Here is an 18,218-nt window from a genome sequence, read left to right as displayed (position 1 = left end):
ATAATTGATCTTTCAAAATAATTAAAAAATAAATTATTTGATTAAACATTTAATTATAATATTTTATTTTATAAATGGTTAATAATAATTAAAATTGTACTATTTTAAATAAATATATTCAATAAGTTAAAAAAATATACACTAATATACACTATAATTAAATTAAAATGTATAAGTTAAATATTAAATGAAAATTATAAATTTAATTAAATTAAAAATTTTAAATTAACTAATTTATTAATTAAAATTATAAATAAATTAAATTAAAAATCATAGTTAATTAAAATATTAATTAAAAATTATATATAGATATTAAAAAATAATAATAATAAATAAAGATATGTGATTGGTAATATAGGATCCAATAAAAAAAAGTTATATGGAAGATTTTTTTTATTACGGAGAATAGTAAATTTTTATATTTATGACTGGGTATTAATATGGCATATTGAAAACTATAAAAAAAAGCTTATTAAAAGATTTAATAAATTTTAACAATTCGAGATATCCTAATTTATACATATAAATTTGAACTTATTCCTAGTAGATATAGAATGTCTCGGGAGCAGTTCGAATTCTCTGTCCTCGAATTTTTCCTATCCCCATGTCCCTTGTCGATCGGACAGACCAGATTACATCTCAAGGTATCATGACATTCTTAAAATGTGTGTAATATCATCATCCCCATGTCCCTTGTCGATCGGACAGACCAGATTACATCTCAAGGTATCATGACATTCTTAAAATGTGTGTAATATCTTCGTGATGTGTAAAATATTCTTAACATATAATCTGATCTGTCCAATCGACAAGAGGACACGATTACACGGAGATAGAAAAATTTAGGGATAGAAAATTCAAACTCCATTCGAGGAGCCCTGATTTCATCTTCTGCTACCGTTTGTATAGATTTTGAACTGGTTCAGGGTAAAATAATATGCAGTTGACTAAATGCACAGGATCGAAACAAGGAAAAATGGCTCAATCGCCTAGTCGTAAAGAGCAAGTCATTGGATTAAGATAAGAATTGCTTACATTAATATATCATCCCTAGAGTAAGACAAATATTATAATAAAATATTTTTATGTCTATAAATTAATCATTTCATTGTTTATTCCACACGCGCCTAACCGCATGCAAGCCAGATTCATCTGGCGCGTCAGCCGAACCACAACGCCGAGGACGCTGAGCGAGGCCCGCCGGGCGTGCAGAAGAAGGTAGCGGGTTGGTATCGACGATGACAATGCTGGGGCAAAGATAAATTGAGTAATAAAATGAAGGATAATTAATGAATGATTTTGGGACAATTACAATGAGTTTAAAAACATTCTTAGTAATTTATGTTGAAATCAGAATTTATTCTAAGATATTGATCCCATTCTTTCATGATGAAACAACATATAGAACACAAAATTGACACCAGAAAAAATCTCAAAATATTAAATGAAAAACACAAACTGAGAACAGAAAAAATTCTAGTTAATTGTCGAGTGAGTACAAATTTACCGCCATATTATCACTGCGAAACAGGATAAATTCCTTTGCCCACTTCAGGATAAGGCAAAGAATCGATTACCTCGAATGGAGAAAGGATTCGTGTATGGCATAGCTCCAAATAACCTCCGCAACAGCCTTTATATGGTCGTCCTGCAATACGGGCACTCCCCACATATCTTCGCCCATGGCTCCAAGCAATCAGGATGGAACCTGTGCCTGCAAGACAGCTGAATCAGTTCTTCGCCCTCCACAAATCTCTCCAGACAGATGGAGCAATCGAGAAAAGCTCTCTCAACATAAACTTCCATCTGTAGATTACTGAAAGCCTTTGAGCTGAGTCCAGGAGGCCTATTAGCATATTGCACATGGCCATCAGTTTCTGCTCTTGAGCTTGGTGCTAATGAACCTGATTCAAACCATTCAACCAGACTCTCTGCATCTGGTTCTCCATCATTGACGAGCCTCATTTCATCATTCATAGCAACCTCATTCCTTGTGATGTCTAATGTCAAGCCGGTTTGACTGCCATTTAGAAAGTAGGTCTGCGATAAATCTTAAAAGCTTCTGTTGTAATCAGAAGGGCATAAGTTTTGCTGCACCATCTATGGCACATTGCGTGACTAACCTATTTCCAGACGGAGATATGCCTCTAAGTCTCTCTTGAAGCCTTGCTCTTGCCTGCAGAACAACACCAGGAAGTTGGTCGCTCCTGGTCAAGCTTAACCTATCTAGTGTGCTTGCTAAAGATGCGCCGTAGATACTGCTGCCAATCATAGAGTCGCCGTCATTTTGGTTACCTAGCCAATCTGGTTCAAATTCCTTGACAAGGTTGGAAAGATTAGTTGCAGATTGATCACAATTTAGATTCCCAAAAATTCTTTGAAACAAATGAATTATGACCCTTGTGGGAAGAGATGTATTGCAAAATCATCTAGAGACCATTCTCAAATAGAAACCCCCAAAGGAAACAAAGTGATGAAACTTGATAGCTCTAGTAAGGAACTCATAAACTTCACCAAATTCCTTTGACTGAACAACTAGAAGATATTTTTTACCAACTCATATGATTGGTATATATCATGTATAAACACACACACCCCCCCCCCCCCCCCCCCCCCCAAAAAAAAAAAAAAAATCAAATTTAATATGATATCTTGAGTTTAAAAGTGAAAATCTACCAATAAGATTGCATTTGGATTATTTTGGTAATCTAGTAGAGAAAATTAGTTCGGTAGTTTGAGCTTAAACATTCCATACTTGTGCCGTGTCCAGTTAACCAATTTATTGAATATTCTCAGACAGTTAAGCGATATTAGTTCTGCCCAACCAAAAGGGAATGGAACTGAAGAGGAAAATACTGAAGTTTTCACATTTAATGAACAGCCAAGTAGGCTCAAATAAGTGAGATAAGATTTCGATCGCAGAATCTCACATAAGTCGCCATTCTTCAGCAATAAGTTGCATCGTTTAATAGAGACACGACAAAAGAGGAGCTTTGAAAAATAAGGGGCCTTGGAGGAGAGATTATAAGATCCCAGATGAGATATTTACCTCTGAATCTACGTATGCCAGTGCAAAAATCACATGACATCAAGTTTACAGATTTACGATTCCAGCAAGGCATCATATGCGGTAGGATCTCTAATAAGAATCGGGAATCGGGAATCGTTACCGTGGAGTGATAGGCTGGAGGAATATGTCTGGGTTCGAGCTGAGGACCATCTCCGAGGCGGCGGCGGCGACGGTTGTGCCGTCGAGAGTGCCGGGGATAGGCATCTCCACCAGCGGCAGGAGCAGCGGAGAGGGGATCGAGCGACGGGTCTGGATCGGGATGGCTCCGACCCGCGCGAGATCTCCAGTTGTAGAGCAATCCCGACGCGCTCAGCATCAGAATCTATTCCCGATTGGTAAAAATCAGCGGAAAATGAGAAGAAACGTAAGCAGATCGAGGAAGCCGAGCAAAAAGGGTGGATTTTGAGCCGTGAGAGATCAGCTCTGCCCGTCGCTTTCCATTTTGCTTGCCTTTTTCTTTTGGGAATGTCTTATTCTGCCCCAAAATTTTGCCCAATTCGGAAACGCCCCTTGAAATTTGGTTTCATCATTTTGCCCTCTAACCAAAGTTTTCTGATTTTGTATTGTCCACATGTTTCGGATGAATCAAAAAACCCTTAAAATTTAATATCACATATAATATTATTATATATATAAATTTAAATTAACTAATAATTTAACTATATATATATATATATATATATAAATCAAATTTACCTCGAAGATGTAATGAATTTTCTTGTGTGATATAGTTGAATTTGCTTTTTTAAGGAAGAATGAATATAGTCCGGCAATATTTTCAAAGTCTCCAGGGCAATGTTATTTAGAGTTTACAGAATAATCTTATGATATTAATCGGATAATATTCTCAAAGCCTGTAGGATATAATATCATCTAGGGTCATCAATTTCTATTTGGGTTATTATCTAAAGTTGTGTTAGTTGTCATTGAAGTTTTTATTTCTTTGGTGTTTTTCATTCCAAATTTTTTGAGTAATTCCTTAATATATTTTTATTGGTAAACATAATTTCCTTCATTAATTTATTTAATTTGTAGATCTAAGATGTAAGTTAATTTACCTACTAAGCTCATTTCAAATTCTTGTTCCATTAAGGTTATGAATTCTTGTAAAAATTCTGAGTTGGTTGAACCAAAGATTATGTCGTCTACATATACTTCGGCTATAAAGATATCTTTGTTGATTGATTTTACAAACAAAGTCAAATCAATTTATCCTTGGTTGAATCCTTTGGAAATTAGGTAAGAGGTCAACCTTTCATATCAGGCCCTAGGTGCTTGTTTAATATCATACAATGCTTTCTTAAATTTAAAGACATGGTCAGGATGGTCTAGACTCTTAAACTCAAGTGGTTGACCTACATAAACTTCTTCTTTTATTAGCCCGTTTAAAAAGATATTTTTTATATCCATTTGATAAAACTTAAATCCTTTATGGGATGTATAGCTAAGTAGTATTATGATAGATTCAAGTCTAGCTACTGGAGCATATATTTCATCATAGTCAAGTCCTTTTACTTGACTAAACCCCTTAGCCACTAATCTAGCCTTGTTTCTAATAATTTCTCCACTTTCACTTAGTTTATTTCTAAATACTCATTTTGTTTCTATTACCTTTTTATTGTTATGCAGTGGTACTAAGTCTCAGACTTCGTTTCTTTCAAATTAGGCTAGTTCTTCTTGCATGGCTATCCTCCAGTCTGGGTCAAGTAAGGATTATTCTATTGTTTTGAGTTCAATTTTTGAGATTAAAGATATTTGACTTGAATTTCTAAAGGATGATCTAATTGTTAGCTAAAGCCCTAGAGCCAATCATTTGATGATTGTATTTTGGACTTGTTGTATCATATTCTATATAAATAAAGGCATTTGGTTTTTGGTTATTATACTTACTTGTATTGGTGCCAAATAAACTAAGTATAATAATGTCCTTGAGTAGAAGGTTCTTACCTATATCAATCGATTGGTTGAATCGATAGTGAGATGATATAGGGAACACTACTCTTAATCATTCCTAGTCGAGTATTAACATTCAGGGACAATGTTAATGCAATAAGACTAGCATGTAGGTCAACTCGATGACTTGATCTCACAAGTCATGGATATAGAGATATCAAGTTGACACATGGGTATGCATTAGAGAATGTATACTGAATGACCCGCCATGAGAAAGTATCATGGATCGTTATATGTGTCATATACTTTCTCATGTGGCTATTAGTATGACTACTAGTCCTTAGACTTGAAGTCACCATGGTTCCCTACATAAGGAGTTGTGTACTTTGGTTTCGTCAAACGTCACCCGTAATTGGGTGGACTATAAATGCGATTACTGGGTATGTAACAAATTATGCGGAGGGATGTGAGTGATGTAGATGGGATCTATCCCTCCTATATGACGGGAGAGGCATCAGTATTCTTGATAGAGTGAGACCACGAAGTGCATGACCATGCCCAAATGAGTCAATATGAGATATTGAGCTCATTTGATTTAGTGAGTCTACTTGGAGTTCAGGATTTAGATTGATCAGAGGATGACACGGTCTATGCCTCACATTGATCAATCTAGATGTCTAGGATAGAAAGACACTTGTCATATTTTGTGAGGAGTCATAATTAGTAGTCACAAGGTGATGTTGGATCTCAACATTCTTGTAACTTGGGTAGTAATGATGTGTTGCTAGATACCGCTCATTACTTATGCTCCTAAATGAGTTTAGGGCATTGCCAACGTTACAAGAACCTATAGGGTCACACACTAAGGACAATTAGATGGAGATTAGGTTCATATGATGAACCAAGAGGATTAGATTCATTTGATGAATCAAATTGGATTAAGAGTAATCCTAATTAGGCTAATTGAGTTGGACTCAAGTTGATTCATGTGTTCAATGAGTCTAATTTAGATTATGACTCATTGAATCAATTTAATTAAATGAATTAGATTCATTATATTAAATTGGCTTGAATTAAATGGTTGGATTAGATCAACCATGAGAGAGATTAAGTCAAGTTTGGCTTGACTTGAGAGGAAGAGGAAAAGTCAAGTTTGACTTGACTTTTTACCACATCATTAGTGAGTTGGCAAGATGTGGACCAATGATGATGCTCCTGCTCCACATCATCATGGTTACTTAATTGAGATGCCACCTCATGGAGGTTACAATTCTTCACTTTAATGGCTCCACATTAATTGCACTTAATGTGGAAATGGGGGTTACACTTTTTGAAAGTGGTCGGCCACTATTGTGAGGGGATGGAATGAATTTTTCATTCAAGGCAATTCACTTCATCTCCTTCCTCTAGCTCTCCCTCTCCCTCTCCTCCTCAACTTGGCCGAATCATCAAAAGGTGCTAGCACACCATTTTGTGTGATTTTTCTATCTACGTGTTCGTGTGGATACGTATAGAGAGTTGTCTACGTTGACAACTTCGAGATCCGGCACCGTTTGGACGAGCGGGAACGCGAAGGGCTTCGCTACAAGGGTAATACTCTTATCTACTGTAGATCTAGAGTTTGAAACTCGTACTCATAAGTTTTTTGAATTTTATTCTTCGCACGGATCGGCTAGGGAGATTCGGGGTTTCCGCGATGCGAAAAGTGGTTTTCGCGGTCCGAAAATCCCAACACTAATCTGAACTCTTAGGTCTGTGTTACCAATTATCTGGTCAATTGGATGGTTTGGATGAACTCTTACAGTTCTAGTGGGTTCATTTACTTGAGGTTGATCTTCTTCTTCGTGACTTAGGTTTTCATTAACTCCCCCTTGATTACTGCTACCTTGAACAAACTCAATTGTTTGAATCTGGGTTTGTTCTAAGTTTTGGTTGGTCTCTTCAAATTTTATATTTGAGATTTCTTCAATTCTTAGTGTGACTTTGTTATATACTCTATAACTTCTATTGTTTAATGAGTGGCCAACAAAGATTCCATTTTCTATTTTTGAGGTAAATTTTTCTAAGTGTTCTCTTGTGTTTAGTATGTAGGCTGGACATCCAAATACTTTAAAGTATTTAATATTAGGTTGTTTATTATAATAGAGTTCAAATGAGGTTTTATTATAAGTTTTATTTATTGTGATTCTATTTTGTTGATAGCATGTCACTATAACAAAAATGTTAAAAGACAACACCATAAAGACAACGATTTTAGAAGGAATTGTTGTTAATTTGATATAAGACAACGGTTTTTGATAAAACTGTTGTCTTTGAGCTCCTCCAAAAAATAAAAGACAACAGTTTTACAAAAACTGTTGTCGTTGAGCGACTTTTTGTAAAATCAGCAACACCTTTTACAATGGTTTTCTGAAACTGTTGTCTTTAAGCACTTTTTTAGGGGTCAAAGACAACAGTTTTAATAAACTATTGTCTTTGACTTTATTCTTTCGCCGTTTTTCCCCTTCATCGTTTTTGTTGTAGCAATGTTTTGCTTCCCTCTCTCCGAAAATTTTTTGACGCCCTGTTTTTCCCCCTTTGCCTTCCCAAACCCTAAACCCCTCTCCTCATATGATATTTTCCTCCCTTAGCCTTCCTACCGAAAAACATCTCTGGTGAAGGAGTCACCAGTGAACCCTCACCCAAGGAGAAGGAGAAGAATAATCCCCAAACTCCACCGCCTCCGCCTCGGCCTCGGCCTCCGCTCCCGCCCCCGAACCTCCGCCTCCCTCTGCCCCAGACGACGAGAGGGGCTTCAAATGCGTGGGCAAGATGGCCTACAACTGGGCAATCACCCTCCTCACCATCTCCGTCGCGCTTCTATTGACCACCCCCCAAGTGCTCGACCACACCGAACGAGTCTTCCTCTACGCCGCCGGCACCTGCCTCGCCTGCCTCTCCCTCGTTACCTCCGTCGGCCTCATCTACTACTCCATCCTCAGCCATCCCGGTGCCCAGCTCGCAAAGGTACAGGAGAGGGTTGTACAAAAATTCGGCCCTCTCCTGTACCAAAAATGATTTCTCCAGCCAGCTCGCAAAGGTACAAAAATGATTTCTCCAATGATTCAAATACTGGATAGAATGAGTTGTACCAAGAATTAGTTGCCAATGTTGTTGGTGCGGGAAGCATCCGACGATCGAACCCAAGTTTTGATAATGGCAAAGGGTTCAAAGTTAAGTCTTGTTGTTATCTAACATGTTGAATGAGTGTTTCAGGAAAGTCCTAACTGCGGTTAGGCAGGTGAAAACCCTAGGGGGTGGTAACCCTAGGTCCTAGGGGGTGGTAACCCTAGGTGGAGAAAAGTCCTAGCTGCGGTTAGGCAAAGGGAAAACCCTAGGGGGTGGTAACCCTAGGTCATAGGGGGTGGTAACCCTATGCAGAAAGTCTTGGCAGGTCGATGGCTTCAGGCAAAAGTCCTAGGGGGTGGTAACCCTAGGTGGAAAGTTCTGGTGTCGCGAACCAGGTGAAAGACTAGACTAGCCGGGAAGCGGATGTCCAGCAGAAAGTCCGGAAGCGTCGAGTGATGAGCAAAAGTCCAGTCGATCTGGAGGATCGCACTGGCAACAGGTAAATCTCCTGAGTGGAGTAGGTGAGGACGCGTTCCCTATAGAGGGAACAGTAGGCGTCGGGTCGACCTAGGGTTTCCGGACGAAAATCCGAAGTCAGACTCAGACAGTCCGGAGACTGTCATAACTTCATATTCATACTATTATTTTGTGTTAACTTTGTGTTGCAGGTATTTTTGGATTAACATACTTGCAGGTACCAAAAACACAAAGAAGAACTCGGATGAACAGTGTCCGAGGCGCCTCCATGAGGCTTGGAGGCTCCTCGGGTTCAAAATCCTGAGCTGGCGCGAGGAGCAGGCTTAAGGCGCCTTGGATGGATTGAAGGCGCCTTAGACAGCTTGGAGGCACCTTGAAGGGTTTGAAGGCGCCTTCAGGTTGCGGCAGTCAAAGGGTTATCGCAGCGAGTAGATCGGGATAAAATTCTTGTTTAAGGCGCCTTGGAACTTGTTTAAGGCGCCTTGAACACTGTTTAAAAGCAGTGGTCGACCAGCAACTCAGAACAACACTTTCTCAAGCAATCTTCTGCAACGTGCTGCGAATACGACCATCCCCAAGTGCTGCAAAAACACCCCGACGACCCGAAGCTTTAGATTTAATCTTTTGTTGTCGGTATATTTTTCTTACTGCTTAAATTGTACTTAGATTGTAATAATCTTTACGAACTATAGTTGTTGCCCACCGAAAGCGGTCAGCGACCGCGGGCCTTCGAGTAAGAGCCGAGATAGACTCCGAACGAAGTAAATAGCTTGTCTTTCTGTGTGCTTGTTTTCTTTATTCCGCTGCGTTACTTCTCTGATAGTTTTTACGATTCTGATACGAACGAAATAGCCGCGAGTGCTATTCACCCCCCCCCCCCTCTAGCGCGGTCTCGATCCAACAAATGTGACTTTGGAATAGGAATTTAGACCGAGCTCAAGTCCTATTGAATGTGTTGCTTGTTGACGGCTATTTGTGATGAGTCTTGTAGCCTGCCGCCACATTGGTATTAGGAGATAAGCTTGGTAGATGTTCACAACATATGATCTTTTAGCTATTTTATGTCTGGTTCTTGTAATATGCTTAATCTCTTTTCTCGCACATGCATCGTTTTCTATCTCAAACTATCGAAGAAGTTTTCTATGTAAATTCTTTGTTCCTTTTGTTCAGACCTGGAGTAAAAGAAATACCGTCCAAGCTTATGCCTGAATTTTATTTCCTGATTTCACTGTTAACCTTCTTTTGTAAAACATGCTTTGTTCTTGATTTGTGTTGAGTCTATAGTTCTACTTGCATTGCATTATGGATTACATAATTGTGGGTTTGTTTGTTGCATTTTGATAGTTACAAAAATACATTTTTAGTGAATGTCTTCTTGTGAGACAATCATTTTTTTCAAAACAATCCTAAAAACTTTACTGACGTTGGTGGTGGAGTCATAGGATGCGGAGGTTTTCCTTGTAATTTGAGGACTTCACAAGGAGGCCTTTCTTTGAGTATTGGTAAGAACTTATACTATTTCTACACTTCTGCTATTTGCTTTTTCTTGCATTGTCATTCAATCACTTTATTGTTTTAAAATATTATTATCTTTCTTATTTGTTGAATATAGATGTCTCTACTACTATGATTGTGTGTCCTAGACCAGTGGTTGGTTTTCTACTTGCAAATCAAAATGTCAAGGATGCATACCAACTGGACTGGAACAAGGTGATTAAGAATTTGTTCTTTATGTTTATTTTCTAGGTTATTGAATGCCTATATATAATATACCTATTGAGGCAACTTTTTTTAGCTTGCTTGTTTCATTCTTCATATTGTGTCTACTAAGATTTTTTTTTTTCACTGTTTGTTGTTGCTAGGCTAGAAGAGCTTTGAAAATTGAGAGTGAAGACAACTCATACAAATCAAGAATTTAAAATCATTGGGATAAGTGACAAACAAGCCTTGCAAAGATGAAATGTGAGTCTTTCCGGATTGTGTTGTTTTATTATTTGTCAGTATTTTGCAATCAATTGGTTTATAAGAATCTTTGAATTTTTGAACCGTATGTAATGAAGCATTGTTTTAAGAACTAGGAGAAGCTGCTTTTATATAAATGGAGGCACCAGTGGCGGGCATCTGCGACATCCGAGAATTTTATTTCGAGAATTTTAGTATAGAATTACTTCATTTCAAGTAACAAACTGATCCATTTTATGTTACTCCTATATATATATATATATACTCCTCAGTAGATTTAAATCAGAAAGCATTGACAGTTAATCCTTAACGAATACAGGGAGGAATTATACAAAAAATGTGTCACAACAATACAAGGTGGGTTGCTACTGACTAGCAACAACTTTGGTGTTGTAAGAGAAGCAATTGAGAAAGCATTTGCAAATCTTGATGTCAGGCTCTCGATTTGGTGAGCCCTAAAAGAATATCTACTTAGCTTAATTGTTGTTTTTAAAGTAATTTGTCACTCTCTAATCTTAACCAGTGGTCAATATGTCGAACCTCTTGGTTATGAAGGCTTGAACAGCAGGCAAGGATATTGAATATTGTGTAAACCATCCATTGAAGCCATTGAGCACGCTCTCAGGATTGCAAACATTGATCCCCAGAGAACTGTAAGTAGCATTTATGAATGAGTCTTCATTTCTATTTGGCTGTTGATAACCCATGTTAGGATTTATTAAGTATCTTGACCTTCCTGTTGACCTCTTAGAAATCAACGTAGTCATTACTTTCTATCACTAGTGGTTACATCATGGCATGCTATTATTTCCTAAGAAAAAAATGTGTACTAGTCTATTATGTCATAAGATTGTTGAAGAATACTCTCTAGCTTGATTGGTTGGGTGTTTATATATATATATATATATATATATATATATATATATATATATATATATATATATATATATATATATATATATATCTGATGCATGTATAAAAGCATTGATTGCCATTTATTCGGAAGGAAAAGGTGAATGACAAGTTCTTACAAGTATCAAATGCCAAGTCATATTTATTCTTTTCCCTTTTAACAAAAAATGTGTTTGTATATACAAGGTGAAGCTTCTCTATTAACATAATGCTTCTACAGGAGTTTACTGGAAACTTTTACTGTCATGTTCCAAGAGTAAATAGTTTCATTCTCCAGTTAATTAGAATTACCTCAGTTCAAAGATGATTTTTTTTTTCAAATTTCCTCTCACACAAATGACAAATTTCTTTTATGCAGAGTCAACTATTCTTGCATATGTTATGTCACAGTCGAATCGTCAACACAACTATGGATTAGATCTCCTCCTTTTATCTATTGATGAAGGCATTCAGGTTATAGAGATGATTCACTGGAAAATGTTAAAAGAAATGAAATTGAGGTATTAACTTTAGTTACACTGCTACTTTCTAAGGCTATGGTATAATTACCATGTTAGGAATTCTTCTTTTATTAATTAAATTTAGTTATTTCTTGATTTTTTTTTATGTGACGGTTATGTTATATTATTATGCTCTTAGTAATCTAGGTTATTATCATTTCATATTACATTTTTTATTTATTTTGTAATGCATAAGTTATTTTTTCCGGTCACTCAATGAATCTCAATCAGTTAGTTGTAACATATGTTTTTGTTATGCTAAACACATTTCTTACTGTATAACCTAGATTTATTGGGCATTCTGTCTATATTATTGCATATATGATGACATATGAGTTCCCTTTGATCTTTACCATAAATTTGTAGGTGCACTTCATATTACCCATGCTTGAGCAAATGATATTATACAAGATCTGATACCTCTAACTGAGACGTCATCCAACTTGGGTTATGTTTGTTCAAGTGTTACAATTTTTCTGTCATATGGGATAAATACTAGGAGAGATTGTTGTTCTACATTAACTTTCAAATTTTGGGTGTACAATTCTAGAGTCATGTGAATGTTATTAGCATCAGAGATGTTAATCATATTGTAGTTATAGTGTCTGTAAATTGTATGGACTGCTGCTCCTTCCAAGTTACATTAGAATGTCATGGCATTATTATTTTTTATTCTTGTTTAGGTGGTAACTCAAATTTTTCGATGGATTTGCATCAAAAGGAATAACTTTATGAAAATATTTCTACCATGCAGTCACAACATTTACCCGTGAGTTGAACTGTGGTGAACTTTTGGAATTGGCTTATCTATGTTGATCATGTTTCTTCATTCATTTAGTAGTTTGATATCAACCAGATGACGCGATCTGGCGGATTTAGCTTAGTAGGAACTTTTCAATCTAGCCTTCAGCAACATCAACTGCATAATACCACAACCCATAGTGGTGAGCTGCCTTTTGGCACTGGAAGCACTCAAGACCTACGTTCACATGGCTCTGATTTCTTTCCTTCTTATGATAATTATCATTCACAGGTACCTTGCCCTGGCTTATGCAATTCTTTAGATAGTTTAATCTTTATTAATGCTATGGATTAAATGATTTTTCCCTCAACTTTATACAGATTCAAAACAGTGGAGACCTTAGTATTGGGTTGAGACCGTTGAACTCTCCTACACCAGCCTCTGGTATGAGTATGTATGAGCAACCGATTCAGCAATATCAACAACCACAAAGTCTTTCTCAACTTCAACTACAGCAGATGTCTGATGTTAGCTAGTCATATAGAGATCAAAATGTAAATTCCACTCAGGAGTCACAATTACCGCCTGGTCCATTTGACATGCTTGGATTATTGAGTGTTATTAATATGAATGATCCAGATCTAACATCTCTTGCATTGGGAATTGATTTAACAACAGTAGAACTGAGCTTGAGCTCGATAGATAGTCTTTATAAAACATTTGGTTCTCCATGGTCTGATGAGCCTACCAAGGGGGAGCTTGAGTACTGCAGTCCAACATGTTATTATGCCAAAACACCACCACCTCTACATGTAAGCTTTTATGTTGTGGTTTTATTTGCCGATATGAATGGGGTACTTGAAGAGTATATGATTTATCAAATCTGTTATTGTGGTTGTAGCAACTACATTTCTCCAAATTTCAGCTATCAACCTTGTTTTACGTCTTCTACAGGTATTCTATTCTTCCCTTTTATTTTTGGTGCTTTGCTCACATACTTTGCTTCACAAAAATCCAGAATGTTGGAAAAGGTTGACATGGAAGAATTAGCGAGTGAGAAAGAGGAGTCCAATGAAATTCTACAAATTGAAGATTGTGATGGGGCTTGGGTTGACAATAATTACTTGCAATATAATCCTACATGGCACGAACCACCATCACAAGTTTCTAGTCTTTTGACTATTGTTCATTAGTTGTAAATGAAGTTTATTTGTTTATTTGTATTGGGATAAATTTTATTTGAATATTAGACATGTTTCTTCTTTTGTGATTGTAATTCTTGTATAAGTAACATTTTGAATGACATTGATATGGGAAATATTCTTTCTTTTGTGATTATGATTCTTTATTATATATTTATATTGAAATATGATATATTGGTATTAATAGATAATAATTTAAAAGGCAATAATTTAAAACCGTTGTAGTTGTCTATCACCCTCAAAGACAACGGTTAAAAACCGTTGTCGTAGCCCCAAAAATGGTTGTAAACTGGCAATGTTAATAAAAATACTCTAAACAACAACGATTTTAAACCGTTGTCTTTTCATTCAAAGACAACGGTTTAAAATCGTTGCAAAACTATTGTCTTTTCATTCAAAGACAACGGTTTAAAACCGTTGTCATAGCCCTCACTTTTAACAACACTGTCAATTACAACGGTCTTAAAGGGCCTACGACAATGGTTTTTAATCGTTGTCTTTTAATGTTTTTGTTGTAGTGTGTTGTGCTAACAGCTTCTGTCCAAAAATATTTTGATAATTTATATTCGTTTACCATTGTCCTAAAGGCTTTAAGTAGAGTTCTATTCTTTCCTTCTACTATTCCATTTTATTGGGGTATCCTAGGGCAAGAAAATTCGTGATGATATCCATTTTCGAGGCAGAATTGATTAAATTTATAATTTTTAAATTCACTTCTGATTCTTTTAATTTTTCTATCTTTTCCATTTTCAATTTGTTTGCAAAAATTACTAAATACTTTAAATGTTTCCTCCTTACTTTTTAAGAATTTTACCTAGGTGAATCTGGAGTAATCATCTATTATTACTAGGTAGTAAAGGCTCCCATTTATTGATTTGATTCCATGGGAGTCAAATAGGTCCAAGTGTAATAGTTCTAACATAGAATTTATTTGAAGTTAATTAGTTAATTTGTGAGTTGACTTTGTTTGTTTTCCTTGTTGACAGGTATTACAAATTGTTGAATCTAAGTTGGATAATTTTAGTAAGTCACTAACTAATCCATTTAATTTACTTAGATTTCTAAAGTTTGTGTGTGACATTCTTCTATACCATAGTCAGGTTTCTTCTTTTTGTGTCAAGTGAGGCTTAAGTGAAGAACCAGTTAGGTTGAATGCATAGATATTGTCCTTTCTAAACCCTTTCAGTTTTATGGTAGGGTTACCTATGTGCTTAATTAAGCATTCTGAGGATAATAACCTAACCTTATCTTTAGAATCACATAATTAACTGATACTAAGGAGATTGTATTTGAGATTTTCAACAAGTAATACTTTCTTAATAATAAAATTAGTTCTGAGTTTAATATTACATATTCCAATTACCTTGAGTTTGTCGTTGTTTCCAAAGATAACTATTCCTAAGCTTTTGTATGTTAATCGAGTGAATTTGATGTGATCCCCAGTGATGTGTTTGGAGCAACCACTGTCCAATATCCACTTGATTTCCTACAATAGGTAGGAGTTTAAAACCAAATTAGATTAAGTTTTGATTTGAACTTCTATTAGGGTGAATATTTTTTTAAAATTTTATGTTTAATTTTAAATTTAAATTTAAATTTTAAGCTTTATGTTTAATTTTAAATTTAATTAATTTTAAAAATAATTTAAAGTAATTTTGAAAATAATTTTTTAAGTAATTTTGAAAATAAATTTTAAGTAATTTTAAAAATAGTTTTTAAAAATAATTTTTTAAATTATATGTTAATTGGTATATTTGAATAAATTTTTGTTAAGTCCTTAGTCATCTCACCCGATCTATGTTTTCAATCACAAAATCCTATAATTTTATTAGATGAGCTAGGTTTAATTTCAGGGTTTGATTTAATTTTGTGTTACATTCAGGTTTAGCTTTGGGTTCAACAAACATGTATTTTTTGGATAAAATTCTGAGCTATGATGAGTCACTTGGACATCATTAGAGTAACCATGCCTTTGAGGTTTTCCAAATAATCTTATCCACTGAAATTAGTATAAAATCTTAGTCTAACTAGTTAGGATCCGTAAGGGGTAGCTTTAGTTAGTTCCACTAAGTCAAATGTACTAGGTCGAAGCCATATCATCCTAGATATGCATAGACATAATTTTCCTAACCTACTATCATCCAAAACTTCACCAATAATTTTGTCAAGTTAAACTGTAGTCCCTATTTTAGCTAGTCCTAATTACCCTACCGGGTAAATTATTATTTTGGAGGTGTCAACTAATTTAGAGCATCCTCCTAAATTATTGAATCTTTTGGGTTTACATCGATTAGTTTTATAATTGTAGTATACTTGGTTATAGTTTTTGTTTATATTGTTTTTATTTAAGTTAGATTTAAATAACTTAGGGGTTTTCTTTTGTTTTGTATTCATTTTTGAAGATTTAACTTTAGAATTTAAGGGAGAGTCTTTTGATTTATTTTGATTTATATAATAAATTTTATCTTTAGGTATATAATATTGATTGAGTCCTACTTGCATGGTTAGACACGCTTTCAAAACCCAAGCTTTGCTTTGATTTTTATTTTGGTTAATTAAAGATATAAAGGATTTGTTGGTTGAGTTGAGCTTATATCCAAATCCGGACTTATTGTACACAGCTCTTTGTGATCCAAGTATCATGTCAAGGTACTTGGATCTAATTGTAAATTTTTCAAGTAATTCCTTTAATTTAACTATTCCATTTTTAATCTAGAATTATCCTCTTCAAGTTTTACAACTTGAGTTGGGATTTTAACTTGAATTGGTTCAGTCGTTGCACTCAATTTTAATTGTTCATTAAGTTTATCATTTTCTTTTGTTAGTTCATTTATTTTATTCTCAGATATAGTTAATTTTTTATTCAAGCATGCAATAACTTTAAAGAAATTTCTGCTTGAACCAAAGTATGCCTCATCAGAACCTTCAGAAACAAGTATGGACTCGTGACTTAATTCGGGTTTGGACTCGTCTTTTGATTCATTCTCTGATTCTGTTTCGTAAGCCATCAGTGTGAGGTAGTTGGAGTGCTTCGGTTCTCCGTCATCTGATTCATATCTGGACGATTCGTCCCACGTTGCTTTTAGGACCTTCTTCTTCTTTAGATTCGGGCAATCGGTCTTGTAGTGCCCCTTCTTGTTGCATCCAAAGCAAGTCACATTTTTATTGTTAGGGTTGGAGGTGGAGTTGATCTTCTACAATCCTTGCCGGTGAAGTTCTTCTTTCTCCTGGTGAACAAATTTCTTATCAAGTTTACTAGGTGTTCTTCATCATCTGAGTCTGGGTCAGACTCGACTTCAGGTTTCGGCTTGGATTTGACTTGTCTTTTGATGACCCTACAATAAGAGCAAGACCTTTCTTGGATTTGGCGTTAGTCTATTCGTGCAGTTCTAGTTCACAAAATAATTCATCTAGTTTTAACTTTGATAAGTTCCTTGAAATCTTATAAGCATCCACGATGGATGCCCACAATGCATTTTGAGGAAATGTATTTAAGGCATACCTTATCAGATCCCGATTCTCTAATTGGTGGCTGATTGTGTGAAGTTCATTGAGGATGTCCTTTATCCTCGCGTGTAGTTGACTGGTAGTCTCACCTTCCTGCATTTTAACATTAAATAATTTATTTTAAAATAAATCTCTCTTTATTACCTTTGCGTCGTTGGTTCCCTCGTGTAATTCTATGAGCTTGTCCCAAAGTTCCTTTGCATTTTCGTGTGGGCTAACGTGGTTCAGCTCTTCTTTTGTTATCCCACACTAGATTGTGTTGAGGGATTTGAAGTCAATTTGTGCTTTTTTCTTCATTTCCGGATTCCAATTTTTCGGGTCCATTAGAATTCCAGTGTTGTGGTCGACTGGAGCCTTGTACCCTTTGACGATGCTGAACCATTGGTCATAGTCTATTTTTAGGTACACCTTCATCCGCTTCTTCCAGTATAGGAAGTTGTCATCGTTGAATAGGGGAGGATGAATGGTGTTGTACCCTTCAAGTTGTGTCATTTCACAATTGAAGAAAAAAAAACTAAAATGGGGGTACCAAGACTTGGTTTTGGATTAGCAGTGTTTAAGATATATTTTAAAATGTAGAAAAATTTGAGAGGTATTGCACCAATATCAAATTAAAACTGAATAGAAAAATTATCTGAACAAGTAAAGTTTTACCAATTCAGATAGAATGCAAAAAAACAAAGAAATCTAAAAATGATTCCCCCGGCTTAATTGGTGGTTGCACCAACTCAGAGCAGAACCCGCTTTGATACCACTTGTTGGATTGATTACACACGTGAGGGGGGGGGGGGTGTGAATCACGTGATTTTCAAAAACTCGTATATTTTTTTGGGGTTTTGAAATCA

The 18,218-nt window shown here is 35.6% G+C and overlaps 1 protein-coding gene and 1 long non-coding RNA gene across 3 annotated transcripts; one reads left to right on the top strand and one right to left on the bottom strand.

Moving 5' to 3' along the window:
* Nucleotides 1-996: 996 nt before the first annotated feature.
* LOC121981281 (probable E3 ubiquitin-protein ligase RHY1A) lies at nt 997-3,508 on the bottom strand. Of its 2 annotated transcripts, XR_006111783.1 has the most exons (4): nt 3,171-3,508; nt 2,124-2,317; nt 1,578-2,020; nt 997-1,247 (listed from the first exon to the last, which is right to left on the bottom strand). XR_006111783.1 is itself a non-coding variant. In XM_042533725.1 (3 exons), exons 1-3 carry the CDS (start codon nt 3,384-3,386, stop codon nt 1,636-1,638), a joined length of 795 nt encoding a protein of 264 aa, XP_042389659.1. In that variant the 5' UTR covers nt 3,387-3,508; the 3' UTR covers nt 1,415-1,635. The 2 variants fall into 2 exon arrangements, 1 of the variants encoding a protein (XP_042389659.1); XM_042533725.1 differs by lacking the exon at nt 997-1,247 and having other exon boundaries at nt 1,415-2,020.
* Nucleotides 3,509-13,245: 9,737 nt separating this feature from the next.
* Nucleotides 13,246-13,707, top strand: LOC121983086. The gene is made up of 2 exons (XR_006112375.1): nt 13,246-13,476; nt 13,566-13,707. It is a non-coding gene; the product is annotated as an uncharacterized LOC121983086 (long non-coding RNA).
* Nucleotides 13,708-18,218: the final 4,511 nt, after the last annotated feature.

This window comes from Zingiber officinale, chromosome 5A (assembly GCF_018446385.1).
Source record: "Zingiber officinale cultivar Zhangliang chromosome 5A, Zo_v1.1, whole genome shotgun sequence".
NCBI lineage: Eukaryota > Viridiplantae > Streptophyta > Magnoliopsida > Zingiberales > Zingiberaceae > Zingiber > Zingiber officinale.
The sequence above is the reverse complement of the archived record's forward strand: the minus strand, read 5'-3'. Positions and strand labels throughout refer to the sequence as shown.

Coding starts and splice junctions, on each gene's coding strand:
- LOC121981281 (XM_042533725.1), bottom strand. CDS start 3,386: ATGCTGAGCGCGTCGGGATTGCTCTACAACTGGAGATCTCGCGCGGGT. Junction 2,318..3,170: donor CTCCAGCCTATCACTCCACG/GTAACGATTCCC, acceptor AACCTTGTCAAG/GAATTTGAACCAGATTGGCT. Junction 2,021..2,123: donor ATATCTCCGTCTGGAAATAG/GTTAGTCACGCA, acceptor TCTAAATGGCAG/TCAAACCGGCTTGACATTAG.